The sequence below is a fragment of the Orcinus orca genome, chromosome 15 (assembly GCF_937001465.1).
Source record: "Orcinus orca chromosome 15, mOrcOrc1.1, whole genome shotgun sequence".
Taxonomy (NCBI): Eukaryota; Metazoa; Chordata; class Mammalia; order Artiodactyla; family Delphinidae; genus Orcinus; species Orcinus orca.
The window spans coordinates 77,838,136-77,855,765 of NC_064573.1; the positions used below are offsets into that span (position 1 = coordinate 77,838,136).

General features: G+C 49.1%; 1 protein-coding gene across 1 annotated transcript in view; it reads right to left on the reverse strand.

Moving 5' to 3' along the window:
• LOC125961207 (nitric oxide synthase, brain-like) overlaps positions 1 to 17,630 on the reverse strand; it is a 60,875-nt gene that overhangs the window by 31,299 nt on the left and 11,946 nt on the right. The window contains exon 2 of the mRNA XM_049697695.1: positions 2,925 to 4,066. Coding sequence (XP_049553652.1) covers positions 2,925 to 3,628 — 704 coding nt within the window. The 5' untranslated portion in view covers positions 3,629 to 4,066. The remainder of the gene's footprint in view (positions 1 to 2,924; positions 4,067 to 17,630) is intronic.

Genomic DNA, 17,630 nt, shown 5'->3' on the forward strand with positions numbered 1-17,630 from the left:
GCAGGGGAGCTTCGCATGTAGCCATTGAACTGGGGGAACACGTGCTATTTCACAGTATTACTCAACCTTAGAACCATTCGTCTTAGTGGGTTTCGTGGAGACATACACTTGCCCTGGGTCACTTTCTCCCAAATCATACCTCCCCCAAAGCAGTTTTTTCGGCTACTTTTGGTTAATCACACTGCACGTGAGACTGATGTGGGCTCCCTGGATGCAGGACCCTGAATGGACGAGGGCAGCTGAGAGCTCAGATGTAACCTCCTGAGGTGGTAACATAGGTCTGGCGGGAGCAGGGCCCCGCAGCAGACCGCTGTGTCCCTCCCTCACTCTTGGGGACACAAGGCTGCTTCCCTGAGATGGTGTTTGGAGAAGCCCCTTGGGGCTTGGCTACAAAGAGGGCTCCCATTAAAGTTCGTCACACTCGATGATCTCATCTCAGTCTGGTGTCCTGTCTCCGGCCTCTTGCAGCCGACAGTCCTGTCTTCGGATTGTCAGCTGGGAGAGGCGGTCACGTTGGCTCCTTGGATGGAGGGCCCAGCTCCCAGCGATAGGAGGGACTTCTCCACATCATACCTGGCGATTCAGGCCCCCGGGGCCAGGGTGGGACGGAAATAGAGCCCCCGGGGTTTCTGAGGCTCACACCTCACGCCCACCCTGTGCCCAGCTGAGAATCAGAAGCAAGTACATGGGACATTGGTACAGGGGCTCAGCTGCCCCATGCGGTGCGATGGCCCCATTCACTGCCCTGCTGCCCCTCCTGGGAGAGGTGGTGCTGAGGATGGGGGGCATGTATAGGATTAGGGGGGCAAGGCCGTGCCCAGGAGCCTCTGAGGACAGACACTTCCAATGCCTCCTGGAAAACAAGGCCAGTGATTGCTTCTGGGCCATACAGCTGCCTTAGAATTTAAGTCCACGGAGCGAGACCTGGGGGGCCTGCTGGCTGCCCAGAAGCTATCTCAAGGCTCAGCACGTCATCTCCACTGGGTGTGTTGCTGTGGGGCCCCCTGGGAGGTGGCTGCTCTGAGGGCTGGATTCTAGCCTGGGGGACCTCCCTAGTTGAGGGAGAATCAGGCACCAGGTCCCTGCCACCAGGAGAACCCTGAGGACTGATCCTGGCCCCCAGCTCTGGAAATGGACAGCAGGGCACTGGGGGCGCCCAGCTCTGCCCACACCGTGGCCTATGTTTTGGGCCCAAGATGCACTGTCTCTTGTGGAGACAGGACCCAAGGTGTGGGAAAGGCTCCAGGGTGTGTGCAGGGGACTCACAGGAGTGTGAAGGGGTGCCTGGGAGGGCAGGGGCTGGATGGGCAGCAGGTGCCCTTTGTCTCCCCTCTGCCCAAGCCTTCTGACAGAGCCTCCACCTTCCTACTTGGGGTCTCCCTGGCACTGGTTCAGTTTTTGCCCTGGTGTCAGACGCTGGAAAAGCCCCAGGATGCAATGGTGGCCGGGGTGGGCTCCACGGACTGAGGCGCCCACCAATGGGTAGTGTGGGGGCCACCCCACCAGGAAGGAGGACTGGATCCCATGCAGTTCCTCAAATGTGTCAGGCACACCTGACCACAGGACCTTGGCACCTGCCGCTCCCTCTGCCTGGAACACCCCTCCCCCATGAAGCTGCAAGCCTCCCCTCTCCCCCTTCCTCTGGGTCCTCCCGTGTTGCCTTCCTAGTGAGACCCACCAGCTTCTGATCTGAAATGTCACCCTCCCCAACACTTCCTAACCCCTTCCCCGCTCTATTTATCTACTTAGCACGTATGACGAACGGTCTACGCAGTTTACATCTTCATCTTCCCCACTGTACTGTAAGCTTCCAAAGGTCAGGGGTTTTGTCAATTTCATTCACTCTCAAGGTCAGAGGACTTGTCTATTCATTGCTCTATCCCAGTGCCAGAACAGTGTGGCACACAGTAGGTCCTCAACAGACATTTGTTAAACGAATACATTCAGGGGCTTGGGGAGCTACTTTAATCCAGGCCCCCAAGGGACTTCCTGGTGACCTCTAAATGCTCTTGGGACACTCAGGGGTCCTTGAGGAGGGAGCTGGGAAATCTCGGCCTGGATTTCTCGGGGGGCTCAGACCTGAGCCTCCCTCTGTAAGTAAGAAGGGTCCGCCTAGTAACACTGCGGGTTGTAGGGTCAGTGCTAGACCTTAGATGGGAGTGGAAGAAGGCGGAGAGAAACTTTTCTCTCTCTCCTGACTGGTTCCCGACCACCTGGTCCAGCTGCTGACTCCTCGCCAGAGAAGGAGCTAGAATCACCCACTGTGTTGCCAGCTCTCCTTCCCCAGAGACTCAGAAAATGGCAATCTGGCAAATACAGAGGGGCTGGTACCCAGCTCTTCAAGTGCTAGCCTTGGCTCCCATATAACCTGAGCAAGTCCAGCATTTGGGGGGCGTCAGGGCCAATTCTCTACTTTGCCTCCATTTCCTCCTTTTCAAAGCTTCCTTGCACTGGACCGGCCATTACCAGGAGAGAGCTAGTCTGGGTTGAGGGTTACCCAGCTCTCAGCTCTCTGCGCTTCCTCTCTCTCCCCAGAGCCTCGGCATCCACCCACGCCCAAGCCTGCCGTGTACACGTGCCTGTCATCACCGGGTGACCTCGGGAAAGGCCCCTCCTCTCTGACCCTCTGTCTCCCCACTCGTGAAATGTGGATTGCAAAAATCCCCACCTTGTGGGGTTGCTGGAAGACAGGACCTCAGCTACCAGGATTCTGAACTCTGGGTTTCACGGCAAGAGATACGTGCTAGACATCACGCCCACTGCGTTCCTGCAACAGCAATTTTCAGGGCGAGAGGCAAGCGTGGTTGAGTGGATGTACGTGTGCAGAAGACTGAGACACTCAGGTTAGCTTCCGGGCTGTGAGACAGTCGCAATACCTGCTCGCGTACAACACACGTACACACACATGCACCTGTGGAGCTTACCTGTCCACCTGGATTTCTGCGTCCTTTGTCTCCGCTTTGGCAGGTCCCCCTCCATTGATCCCTTTGCCCCCACTGGTGAGAAGACTCAGCACAGGCTCTATCTCTTTGAGCAGTTTATTGCTCTCCCCAGAACTTTTCTTGGCAGGGTCCTGGCTTGGGGGCCTGGGAGCCAGGCCATTGGTGTGGGAGAGCAAGCCAGCTTCCTGCCCCTGGTCTGGCACGTGCTGCGGCCCATTGTCAGGACCCGTGGCCCCGTCCACTGCCAGGGTCTGCTCTTTGCTGGCTGACGACTGGTGGGACAGATCGACGGCTGTGGTTGGCGGACCCAGGGGCCGTGTCACCCGGATGGTCTTGGGGGTCCCGTCCCCAGTGAAAGTGGTCTCCAGGTGCGTGGTGAAGCCCTCGGGACCCCTCAGAATGAGGACCACATGGGTCTCGGAGGCGATACCTCTGAGCACCTCCAGGGCGCTGTCATAGCTCAGGTCCACCAAGGGCTGGCCATTGACGGCAAGAATGATGTCCCCGGCCTGGATGAGGCCGCTCTGCTCCGCGGCACCCCCTCGAATCAGGTCGGAGATGATCACGGGTGGCTTGCTCACCCTCTCCTTCACCAGGAACCCCAGGCCCCCCACTTTGCGCTTGAAGAGGCGGACAGAGATGACATTGGGTTGGATCTGCTTAACGCTGAACATGTGATTCTCCATGATGTCTAGTGTCCAAGGGTCAGAAGACCTCAAAATGTGTCAAGCCGAGACGATGTCGCCGGGAGCGGCCAGGCTTCTGGCTGTGACGAGAGGAGGAGCTGGGGGCCGGCGCTGCAGGGGCCAAGGCGAGTCTGGAGAGCGAGCTGCTCTCGGTCTTGGTTTTCTCTGCCTTTGACGTCAACTCAGCGTCACTCACTCATTGTCGTTGGGCTGTCGGTGGCATGATTTCCTGTGTCTGCCTCCTTCCTTATTCTCCAAGGAAGCGATGGTTGATCAGGCAGACGTCAGGGGAAGCAGCGGGACATGTCCCTAAGCAACAGGTCAGGCAGACCGGGGAGCAAACGTGTCTGGTGGATGTGTCTAGAGGTGACGCATGCTAGCGGGCACTATCCTCTGGGCATCGCCATCCCGTCAGACGCAGATCCAATCTGGGGCTTCCTGAGGTCAAGAGGAGGAAAAAGGGAGGGGAAGAAAAGAATTAAAAGAGAGAGATGCATGTGGAGTGTCCAACACCGCCTTCAAAACTAACATGGGAAACGCAGCCAACTGAGAAGTCTAGCCATAAGATGCTCTGGAGTTCTGAAGCCAACCTAGAAATGAAATCCTTCTTCCTCGAGGGGCATACCTTTGCAGGTAGCTTCATATTGCCTGGTTTCAACCTCAGGATTGAAGCCCTATGAGACCGAGGGGCTCCTTGGGGGAAACCACTGACAGTCAGCCCCAGAAATCAAATGGCAAGAACCAGAAGACCTCGCTTATCTCTTTCCCACCGCAAGAAGTCACCACTCCAACCTGTCACGCAGCCTTTGGCTCTCCGAGTTTTGCAGCGTTTTCCATCCTCAGGTCAGGAGCTCGGCCGACAGAGATCACTGGGCTCTCCATTCTGGCTGCTCCCAAAGCCCGCCCACAACAAACCCACGGGACAGGGAATGACGCCACCTTCTATGCAACCACCGATGAGGGATGTCAACTGGATTTTATGACCATTTTTGTAATGATCGACAATCCAGGTTCAAAAGGACAGACGTGGCCACATTCCATACCGTGATAAGCCAAAATTGGTATAATAAATACCAAAGACAGGGGTCCACACCAAACTCTGGAGAGCATTTGTGTAGCACAGACTGTCTGAAACCCTAACGGAGAAGCATTAGGAAGCGTGGACTGTTAGATAAACACACAGCTGGCGCTCAACGAATATTTGTGGAATGAAGAAGAAAAAGCCTCAAAGACTAAAGACAGTGGGCACTTGCTGAGCACGTACATTCTTAAGTTTTTTTCTCCTTTGATTTTCACAGTAACCCTTCAACCGATGAGAAGACTGAAACTTGGGCAGGTTCAGTGACTTGTCCAAGGTCACGTGGAGAATGATGGTGAAGGGAGGATTTGAACTCAGATCTGCTCCACTCTTTAGCATGAGCTTTTAAGTTTATACTCTAGTTTTAAAAAGTTTATAATCTAGCGATTTTTGCAACTCCCACCAGCTCCCCCAGGCTCAGAGAAGTAAATGGGATAACAAAGGCCCATAGGGAGGCCAGCTGGAGATGCTGTGGCCCAGGTGAGGTGTGTGCACCTGTGGCACATGCACAGCGGGCAGCTGTGGAAGCGTGTCTTATGTGTCTGGGGGGGGGGCAGGTGATCTGTGGTGTGTGGGTGGGGTTGGGGGGTAGGGGTGGAAGAGAATCCCTCCATCTCATTTCCTGTCCCCCAGCCCGAGCCCCAGTCTCCTCTCTACCCTGGCAGCCCTTGCTGCCAGCATCCTCAAAATGCCTTCGCACAAGGAGGGAGCCCCCACCTGCCACTATAACAAAGTGACACTCCCTTATTTTCCTTTTAGCGACTTCCCGGGGTCGCCCCAGGGCTGGGGCAGCTGATAAACTCCTGCTGCCTCTGAGAGTAGGGGGTGGGTGCAGATGCCACCCTGAGAAGGAGGCACTGCCTCCTGGATCGCCCTCAAGGTGGGTGGTGGTTAGCAAGTTCAACCTGCCCCTTTTGCAGCTTGCGTTATGCAACTCCGCCAGCCCCTCTCTGTGGGTGAGCAGATCATGAACACCCAGACCCAGCCCGGCTGCCTCCTCCATCTGGTGTCGCCGTGTGTGTGTGTTTCTCTCTTTGTATATTCATGCATCGCCCTCGTGCTGTGTCATTTCTCTGCTGTGTGTGTGAGCGTGTGTGGCCCATGTGTTGACAGGCGGAGTGTCTTTCAGCATCTTGCCGCCGGGGTTCTGGTTTGCAGAGAAAACCATCCAGAACCGCTAGGTCATTCCTCACTGGGGAGGACTGGCCCACCTCCCTACCTGGGCCCCAGCACCCCCCCCCCCGGCTGTTGCTTCCTTAACTCTCCTGGAGCCCCATTTTTCTGAGTACCAAACCCAGGATGCTCATTGTTTAGTTGCAGGCAGAGGAAGCTGGAACCTCCAGATCTCTCCTGAGTGTCCAAGTTTGGCATTTGGGCTCCGTTCTTTAATTCAAGAAGGGACTTGAAGGTGAGCTCTTGGGGAGGCGGGGCCCCCCAGTTCTCTTCTTCCCCACACTGGCTTGGCCAGAATTTACCAAAAGACAGAGCCAGGACTTGGCTTAAGAAAAAAGACATAGGGGCTTCCCTGGTGGCGCAGTGGTTAAGAATCTGCCTGCCAACGTAGGGGACACGGGTTCCGGCTCTGGTCCGGGAAGATCCCACACGCTGCGGAGCAACTAGGCCCATGAGCCACAACAACTGAGCCCGTGTGCACTCAGAGCCCGTGCTCCACAGCAAGGGAAGCGACCGCAATGAGAAGCCCGCGCACCGCAACGAAGAGTAGTCCCCGCTCACCGCAACTAGAGAAAGCCCGCGCGCAGCAACAAAGACCCAGTGTGGCCAAAAATAAATAAATTAATTTTAAAAAAAAAAGAGAAAAGAAATAAAGCAACCCACAAACCTCCCTGGCCACGCCCAGCTTTTCCTCTCTCTTTCTCAGCTGCTTTCTAAGTCAGAGGAGGCTGTTGGCTGGTGCTTGGGAAACTGAAGTGCTGTTTCTCAGACTTTGGCCCTAGAAAGACAGCTTGATCTTTGGAAGGAACTGGAGAGAGGCAGGGCTTAGGAGAGGCAGTGATATTCAGCGTCTGCTGAGAGACAGGGTGGGGCTGACCAAGCTCTCTGCCTAAGCAAGTGGCTTCTGAACCTTCACCAGGGGCAAAATCCTAATCTTAATAATAATCCCTCGACACTATCCCTCTTCCCCCACCCCAAACACACCTTCATCTGCTGACATGTGTTCATCCTCATGCTGACCGTGATCAGGTTCGATATCCCCAAAGAATACACTACGCTGCTGGAAGGAGAGCCTCTTGTCCTTCTTTGCAAATGTCCAGTCTCCAGGAGCCGCCTCAATCCTGGGCCGCCCGGGATGGTTGTCCCCCCTTCTGCCACAGGGAAGATTTTTAAGGTCCTTTCTGGCTCTATCTGTGTGTTTCTGGGGGAGTTCTTTATTTTCTCGGAAGCTCTGCTTCCTTATCTGTAAAATGGGTCAAGTAATTCCTCCCTCCCTGGGTAACTGGGAGGATTAAATAAAATAGTAAGTGCAAGGCTTTCAGTAACTTCACAGAGCAAATGCTCAGAAGAAATGGCTTCCTGTTATCGTTACATAATATGTAGTGATTCGGGTTTCCTGGTTGTTAATTCAGTGCACGTTCTCCTCCATCACAGCCTCTCCAAATGTACGTCATGTGCCATGTAGAAGGGGGCCCTATGCTTGAAAGCACACAGCGGAATCTCACGCCAGTCATGGTATGAGGCACCGGATACAGGAAGACGGGTACTGGGTATCCCGCCAACCTAGCTCAGACCTTTGGAGCCGTGATTTTAAACACATCACATGCATGTGCGCGCCACAGCACATAACCACGGAAACAGTACTTGGACCCAGGCCTCACTGGAGTAGTTCAGTGGTTTCAGGTGTATTTATTTCATTTATCTTGCTGCGAAGAAATTCACGGCTGACTTTTGGGGATGCCCGCCAGGGAGGAGGGAGCCACAATAGACCAGCATCTGCTACTACCGTCTCGCTGTGTGACCTTGGGTGTGGCACTCCCCACCCTGGGTCCATGTCTGCTCCTGGAGGGATGGTAACAGTAGCAGTTTCTAGTGATGGAGAGTTCACTGTGTGCTAGGCACAGCGCTGAGCCCTCTGCGTGGGTATCTTATTTCATCCTGACAGCGACTCTGTAAAGCACGTGTCATTTTTATCCCCACTTTACAGAAGGACAAGGTGACTGAGGTTCAGAGGAGGAAACTAGAGGGCAGCCCCGGCTCTAAGCGAGTGGGTGCTGGGCACTCACCAGGGTTGATGCTAATCCTAAAGACAATCCCCTAAGATGATACCTCCCCCCAAACACACCCGCATCAGCTGCCCTACTTGTCATCCTCACCCTGACTCATCACGTTCAATCATCCCCATTTTACAGATGTGGACATTGAGCTACAATAGGGAGAACCGCTTGTCCTGGCTTGCCCATGGCTTTTCATTCTTAGCGCTGAAAGTCGGCCCATGTTAGGATGATGAGCAGCCATTAAAATCCAAAAGATTGCCCAGCTCCCCTACTCAAAAATAAGGAAACAGAGGCCTGGAGAAGCGAGGGGGAGGGTGCTCATTCAACGTGGATCAGCCAGAGCTGGGGGTGTCTAGATGTCTGTCCAATAGGGCAGCCACTAGCCACATGTGGCCATGGAGCCCCTGAATTGTGACTGGTTCCTTGAGATGTGACATAAGAGTGAAATCTCGACTTCCCCGGTGGTGCAGTGGTTAAGAATCCACCTGCCAATGCAGGGGACACGGCTTTGAGCCCTGGTCCGGGAAGATCCCACATGCCGCGGAGCAACTAAGCCCGTGTGCCACAACTACTGAGCCTGAGCTCTAGAGCCCGCGAGCCACAACTACTGAGCCTGCGTGCCACAACTACTGAAGCCCGTGCGCCTAGAGCCCGTGCTCTACAACAAGAGAAGCCACCACAATGAGAAGCCCACGCACTGCAATGAAGAGTAGCCCCCTGCTCGCCGCAACTAGAGAAAGCCCACACGCAGCAACGAAGACCCAACACAGCCAAAAATAAATAAATAAATAAATTTAAAAAAGAGTGAAATCTACATGGGGTCTCAAAGACTAGGAGGAAAAAAAGAATGTCAGATATCTCAATAATTTCCAATGTTGACTACATGTTGAAAGGATCATGTTTTCGGTATACTGGATTAAGCACAATTATGAAAATTAATTTCACCTGTTGCTTTTGCTGCTTTTAAATGCAACTACTATACAGTTAAAAACCACACACGTGCTCACACTGCACTGCCATTGGGCAATGGAGGTCTCGAGTCTGACTGTCGTGGCTCCTGGACCAGAGCTCCTCCCTGCCACCCCACTGTCCCTCAGGTCCCCTCGAGCATCTACTAATAACCTAGGCAGGCAGAAGATACTCCTGCTTTCTAAAGAAGCCAGAAAAATGACACAGACAGTGAGCAAACATTTCGTCACTTTTTGAGGTTGACCACTGGGAATTTTAGGTGTGATGGGGGTAGGAGTGGGGGAGAGAGAAGACCCACCTCAAACCATGTGAAGAGAGAGGTCATAGTAGGGGATCACCTAGGCTAATAGTCCAGGACCCAACATCTCGCTGTTCGAATGTCGTTTGAAATCTAACCCATCTGTATAGTGAATGTTTCATTTAAAAAATGATGCAGATCTCTATTTACAGGTAGGAAATGAGCTCCAAGATATATCATTAGGTGAAAAAAGAAAGGAGCAAATGCATACATTCTGCACATGTAAATGTAGAGAATATTCTGGAAGGAACGGGTAGCACTGGCTACATCTTAGGAGGAATATTGGACATCAGTAGTAGGACGGAGACAGACTTTGCACTACCTTTTTCCCTATTTGAATATCATTTAAATTATTATTTTAAAATCACAGGTATTACCATTTTAATGTGTATTACCACTAAATATTAAAGAAAACAACATCCAGCCTGTGAAGAACTCCCGGCTGTTTTCAGTTCGAACACCCACAAAATCTCTAATGGAGTCACGACCCTGTTTCCCATCTCCCTCCAATCTCATTTAAAAACAAATCCCGGGCTTCCCTGGTGGCGCAGTGGTTGAGAGTCCGCCTGCCGATGCAGGGGACGCGGGTTCGTGCCCCGGTCCGGGAAGATCCCACATGCCGTGGAGCGGCTGGGCCCGTGAGCCATGGCCGCTGAGCCTGCGCGTCCAAAGCCCGTGCTCCGCAACGGGAGAGGCCACAACAGTGAGAGGCCCGCGTACCGCAAAAAAAAAAAAAAACAAAAACAAAAACAAATCCCAAGCCCTCCATGTCTTAAAAACCAAAATATCACCACCCCCAATAAAAACAAAAGACCAAAACTGTAACCCAACTGTGCTCTTTAAAAAAAAACCAAACAACAAAACACAGCAAAACAACCAACTTCCTTACATCCCCGCAACTGCTAATTTGCAGTCTTTCCCCAGAGAGAGCGTCACCTGGGAATCAAATTGACGTGCTTTCTCCTACTCCAGCAAATCACAGCTACAAACCCGCCAACCTCTCTAAGCCAGGGGGTTAAGTTGGCGCTCTGTGTTGGGGATCCCAGAGACACGGGCGCCCTGCTGCCAGGGGGTCTCCCCAGCCACATAATTCCCCCAGTTTCATGGCTACAGTTTGTCCGTGATCTTCCCAGATCTAATAATGCCCACACCTCAGCGGCAGGAAGGAGCATCAGAGTCAGGAGGGCGAGGATGAAGGACTGTTCAGCGTTTGAAAGCACACCCTGAGAGGAGGCTTTGGGAAATCCCCACTCTCCTCGATCGCTGCTTTGTACAGCCTCTTTGAATGGCAGTTTGACAATATCCACATCAAAATTGAAAATGCACAGGCCCCCGGTACGCGGGCCTCTCACTGTTGTGGCCTCTCCCGCTGCGGAGTACAGGCTCCGGACGCGCAGGCTCAGCGGCCATGGCTCACGGGTCCAGCCGCTCCACGGCATGTGGGATCTTCCCGGACCGGGGCACGAACCCGTGTCCCCTGAATCAGCAGGCGGACTCTCAACCACTGCGCCACCAGGGAAGCCCTGCACAGATCTTTGACCTGGCAATTCAATTTTTAGGACTTTCCCCTACAGAGAAACTGGAAAAACATTCTTACACACACACACACACACACACACACACACACACACACACACACACACACACACACACACACACACACACACACACACACCTCTTCCTTGCAGGTTGTTCAGAATATCAAGAGATTAAGAAAATCTGAGTATCCATTAATAGAGAACTGCTACATAAACTACGGCACAACCGTGCAGTGGAATACAGTGCAGGCATTAAATGGGGGGGATTAGATCTAAAAGGACCAATGGGGAATGATCTTTCAAGACACACTGTTAATTTTAAAAAGCAAGGTGGAGAACACCAATATATAAATATATTTGCATACCCATTGTATGTATTTGTTTATACTTCCATGGAAGCTTGGAGATCCACTGAATATCTTTGGAAAAACACCCAAGATATTGGTAACAGAAGTTGCTTCTGGGAAAGGGGACTGGGAGGCTAAGGGTGGGGTTGGAGGAGGAAGCTCACTTTTATTACATATTCTTTCATATTGTTCATTTATTTTGTACTATGTTTTTGTATCACCTTTAAAAAAAGAACAAGGTCTTTGAAGTCAGACTATCTTGGATTTGAACCCTAGCTTCTCCATGTGGCTTTGTGATGGTGGTCAAGTCACTTAGCGTCTCTGAGTCATAGTTTTTGCATCTATAAAGTGGGAATGATAATAGCATCTCCTCAGGTGTGTGTGTGAGGATGGAATGAGATAATAATTAGTATTTCCTGAGTTCTTACTATGCACCATATGCAATGGTAAGTGCTCAATAAATGGGTACTCTCCCCACTCCTGTTACTAATAATTAAAACGCAAGCAGCCATTATCCTACTGGCCGTCTGTAGTGCCCAATGGACATATGTTGCTTCAAGTACTTTGTGCAGAAGGACCAGGTAAGAGCTGTGGACACACAGATTGGTCCTGCTTTCCAGTGGAATGGGAGCCTGTCACCGGCTCCTCCTCAGAATCCTGAAAGAACAGAATTTGGTGTGTTGGAACGTACTCAACAGAAGCAGCCAGAAACTCAGACACTGCAAGTTGGTGATGAGTCAATACCACTAGGGTGGGGTGGGCGTATTACTGGTCCAGTCCATCAGCAGGAGAGCGCTACAGGGCTGTCATCCCTATGTCGGAATAGATCTGGGGAATTATGAAAACTTCATTTCATCTTCATTTTGCAAAGCTCATTTCTATGAACTAGTTCAGCTAGCTGTACAGCACTATATCCATCCCACAGACAGAAAATTCCAGGGTTTGGGGTAAAGGTTCTTAAGTTCTTTCCATCCACGGACCCCCTCAGTGGCACAAAAATCCTCGCAGATGTACCTCTGCCCCCACTCTTGACAGACACACCACATCACCTTAAGCGTCATGTAGGGGTTGAAGGCATGTGCATTGAAGCTGGAAAGACAAGGGTTTGTGACCCTCCTCTACCATTTATTAGGCTCAGACTCCTTGTCTGTCAAGCAGAAGCAATAAGTTACATGGGCTAAGTGAATGGGAAAACATTTGATGGGATAATCCATGTAAAGTGCATGGCACTTCTATTACTTTTAGATGACACCTCGAGGAAAATGAAGTATCTCAGCCCAGATATGTGAACATAATCATGACCAAGAGGGTGGCCTCATTACTATAAAAAGGAAACATATTACCAGCGGTCTCTGAAACAGTTCTTAAGAGTCATTACAAGGAGATGGCACATATATTCTACCCCTGATAAAACTTACCCTCTTTTACTTTCTTTTTCTTTCCCCTTTTCTCTCCTTCCCTTCCTCTCTTCTTTCCTTTTTTTTTTTTTCATTCACATCACCTATTCATTCATTAACCCTTACATAGCTCCCAGCTGGGTCGGCAAGGAGCTTGGCACTGGGAAGTAAGAATAGACAATACAGACAGCATTCCTACCCTCAGATCTCCCAAGCCAGGGGTGAAGCAGGGAGTAGAGAGAGATATTAGTGACAAGTATAGTGAGTAGGACAAAGTGGAAATACAGGGTGCTAATGGGAGCGTGGACAGAACACTTAACATAGTCTGAGAGGTGGTGGTCAAGGAAGGCTTCCTGGAAGAAGAGTTAGGATACAGAGTTGGCCAGATGAAGGGGTGCAAGAGGTGGAGGAGAGAAGGCACTAGAGGTGGGAGGGAGCAGGTTCGAGGCACTGGGCAAAGTCCACTGTGGTTGGAGAAGAAAGTCAACATCTTTCAAAGCTGGAGAGATCTTCAGGAGCTAGATCATGAAATTCTCTTGAGAGTCAAGTTAAAGATTTTGGACTTTATTCTTATAGCAATGGCAAATGCTGGAGGGATTTGAGAAAAGAAGTTCTGTGGTTAGATTTAGATTTTATTAAGATGCTGGATGGAAAATGGATGGAAAAGCAAGGCTGGCTATTGGCAGCTCAGTTAGGAGGCTGCTGCAGGCCAGAGATGAGAGATGATGGTGGTTAGAATTAGGGTAGTGAAAGGGAGGAAGGAGGAAAGTGGGTAGATTTAAGAGATATTTAGGAGGTTGCGTCAACAAAATTTGGTGACTGATGTCTGGGGTTAGAAAGAAGGAAAAGTCCAGAAGGACTTTCCAGCTCTGGTTTCTACAAGCAGATAGAACATGATGGGATGAAAGAAAGGATAAGAATGAATGAAACTCACTTGATAGAATTGTCCTTCTTGAGTAGTAATAAATAATTTAGTTTAGTATATTTCAAGAGTCAACATTTCCTGATGCCATTACTTCCTTAATCCTGAGAATTAAGGGGGATTACAGCAAATAGACTTGACTTGGCTCATTTCCCCAGCTGTGCCATTTACTGGGTATTTGATCTGGGGCAGGTCATTTTTAATATTTTGAATCTCAATTTCATTTTGTGAAATTGAAAAGGTAATAACAAGTGCTTCCAAGATTTTTGTGAAGATTAAATAAGACGGATGCTGGAAAGAGTGCTTTGTAAACTGTAAATGTCAACTGCAATGGTAATGTTGAGTCTTTATTTTTAGGAGGACATCAAGAACAGTATCCTCCAAATAGCAACTCACTGGTAATGGACACTCAACTGAGTTTCTCCTCATGCCTGGCATCCTTGGGTGCCTCTGGTGCAGGGAAGCTGGGTCAAGAGGATGGCAAAAGGTGCTCATGGAAGGAAGAAGAAGTAAGAATGATTATTTTAAGGGAGGAGTGATAATATCCACTCCCTTAACTCAAAAGTTCCTTGTAAATAGATCACAGCATCCACACAGGCTTGAATCAATTAAAAATGAATTTCAGCAAAGGGAGAATACATTAAGTAGAAAACACAAACTTACAATAGCAGGAATAACTCACATATGTTGGATACATCAGTAATAACAATAAATGTAAATGGTTTAAACTTAAGTAAAAGATCAAGATCCTCAGATTGGCTACATGCATTTGCAGTTACCCTGTATTAGCATGGACACAGGGCCAAGGGTCAAGGACAGGAGGGAAAACAATTCACCAAAGGAGGTATGAGCTTGGTATACATCTGCTGGTCACTTAACTCTAAGGCAGATAGGTGTGCTTTGAATTGAAAGGTAATTGACTCTCTTCTTAGAATATGTTAGCACCTAGTAAACACAGAAAAAATATTTACTGAATAAATGATCAGCTATCAAAGCAATATCTTTTACTAAATTTTTATTAATTAGGTTGAAATATATGGAATTAGCAGTTTTGTAAATGATCAAATTCTCCACTTTCCTAGAGTTCAACCTAATATTTTGAACATTTTTATATGTAAGAACTTTATTGAACTATCTAATTTCATTCTTGCAACAACCATATGAAGGACATGATATTATTATTCCCATTTTATAGGTGTTGAAACTGAGGCTCAAAGATGTTAATTAAGTCACAGAAGTTTATCCAGCTAGTGTCAATGGCAGGGATTCAAACCAAGTGTGTGGGAACTCAAAATCTTTGCTTTAAAAGAAATATTAAACTCTATTTTAGCCACAAGAATGTTCAGTTTCAGAGTTTTTAAGCAATCACTTCACCTACAAATAACGACAACTCAAAGTCTTTGCTTTTATCACTTTCCAGGTACTACTGTGTATTTTTATTTCAGCTGGCCTGATCACCAGCTATAACTTTAGTAATTGGAAGTTGAAAGGGACTCTAGGAGTTTTCCATTCCAATGATTCATAATATGGAGTCTATGGGCCCCCTACAGGGCTCAGGAATCCCTGAAAATCCTGGAATTGTGTGCAAAACTTTTAGTGCACACAATTAGTGCATATGTGAATTTATATGGGGAGGGGGCCCATAGCATTAATACGATTTTCTAAGCACTCCTTGACCCAATAAGCAATAAGAGTAGAAGTTACTGGATTAATCTTAATTTTACAGATGAGGAGTTTGAGGCTCATAGATGGGGAAGAACTTGCCAAAAGTTCTTAGAGTCAGAACTAGGATTCAGGTCTCTTGCATGATTTCTTCTCAAACTCAGGTTACATGCTCATTTTCCTTGCCTTCCCTGTGAAATTAGGAAAGTTTCTCAGGGACCTGTTTTCAACAGCAGTGCTAATCTCAGGATGTCAGCTGCAGCCTTCTTGGTACATGCCCTTTATGTCTGGCTATACCGTTTCTTGATTATTCAAAATAAGCCCAAGGAGTCAACTCTCTCCTCATCCGTCCCCTCCTGGTGAACCGTCCCCAATTACTATTCACCTCTTCAGGATTGATAACGGGGGGTCTGAGGATACCCCGATAGGTGGGGGTTAGGGGCAAATTGTCATAAAAGATGTGCATATAATTCTAGGATTTTCAGATATCCCAGAGACCTGTAGGGGTCCACAGACCCCATACTAGTTGCTTGTCAAGGTAAATATTATAGATCAATTTCATAATTAGGATAAAAAGCTAGTTTATTTAGTGTTGCTTAAAGGCAGCCATAAGTGATAATGTAGTTCTTAAAATAAAATAAAACTTAAGACTATCATACTAGAGACCCCTGCTACAACTCCTTCATTTACCCAGCTTTTATCGAGTAACAACTTTGTTCTCAGAAAGGATTATTCTAATGAACTATGAGAATGTACGCACCTTGAAGACAGAGATCACAGTTCCCTGGTTTACTGTTGGACCCTCAATGCACAGCAAACTGCTGGGCACATAGTAGGTGCTCAAGATGTCAAAGTCTCAATCTCCAAGTCTAGAGCTATTGAATGAAGTAGCCCAGGCGGGAGGTGAGAGGGACTGGTGGAGACGGTGGGGAACTGGAGAGCCCATGCCATATCTAGAGGGCCATTCCAGCTGGTGGTTGCCAGGAAGAAAGGCAGGGCTGGGATTGGTTCACTTCTTATCTGTTGCAGAGAAGTGATAAATAGCCCACTACAAATGAAAGAAGAAATAAATGAGACTTCACATATTTGGGTAACAGCACTTGGATTTAGGAAAAGGAGAGCTGAAGAGGGGGGATCTCAGTGGAGCTTCTAAAATCACCAATGATGGCCATGGTCTAATGCCTTGCTATGTAAGGTGTGGTCATGGACCACAGACATCACCTAAGAGCTGGTTAGAAATGCAGAGTCTCAGTCCCCACCCCAGACCTACAAATCAGAATCTGCATTTTTAAGAAGACCTCCGAGTGAAACACTGGTCCGGTTTGCCGCTAAATGCCTGTGTTACATTTTTGCAGTCGAATGAAGCTTCAACCAGAATACTTCAGTCTAGGGAGTGTGGTAATATCAGGTTGAACCATGTACAACTGCAGATATTGAACCATTCTGTGACCTACAAAAATGGCAATTTCAAATGAAATTTCAATTTCCACCCAACTATAAACCGTTCTGCACAAGATTGTCTACTTCAGAGCCAGGATATCACTTGCTTCAAAAAGGCTCTGGTCAGATTTTACAAACAACAGCCCACAGGCATACAGATGACTGTAAGTTTCACACGAAAGACAAATTTCTGGCTTTCTTAGGTTATTGGAAGGTGCATTCATACATGGTCTGCATTCCTCAATGTCAGCAAACAGCTGGAGTGAGAGGTGATGCCCCCTTTCCATAGGGCATGAGCTCTCTAGTTCCCCCCAGCCCCCATGCAGCCCCCTCACTCATTTGTTTCTTGCCAGGACCCTGTAGGTATTTGTGGGACCCTAAATACCTGTGGGACCCTGCTAGATAGTGAGTTTTAAAGAGGGACAAGGAAGGTCACATTTAGAAGCTGCTCAATGAAGGGGCAGATGTGCTCAGTGATTTGGGTCCTGTCACGGGTGCTCCCAGTTGGTCCAGGTGTCTGATGGGATACCCACCTTCCTGAGAGCTCTCTGCATCTGTCCCAGCCTTTGCCCTCTGGCTGACGCTTACCCTGTCTTCATTTCCCCGGGTTAAAGCTACTGAGCTTCACACAACAGTCATCCTTAACTCCGTATCTGCTTCTTCTCTTAACCTGGTATTTTTACAAAAACCCTTCCTGGAGTGACACCTTTTCCTCTAAATGGAGCTTTTAATGTCAAGCCAGTCTGTGCCTACTCATTCCAACAAGATCTGAGTGGAGACCAGCCTCCTTCCTCCAATTGGAGGGAATACACAGTCCCAGATCCTACAGGTTTTCCTTAGTGACTCCACCTCAGTTACCTGAGCTGGCTGGGTCTTTATCTCCTGTTGTCCCAGTACACCTGGTAAGCCCCTAGAAGGCATCCCTTCCTCGTCACTGAGTGACACATTCCCACCTGCTTCAGCCTTACCCCACCTGATGCAGCCTTACTGGACAGAGCTCTGCAAATTTTCTCCTGAAATAAAATCACAGAGAAAAAGAGAATGATGTCACCGTGAACAGCATCTTAGCTGGCATCACAGAGGTGGGAAGAAAGGCTTATGGGGGAATGTCATGGTTAAGA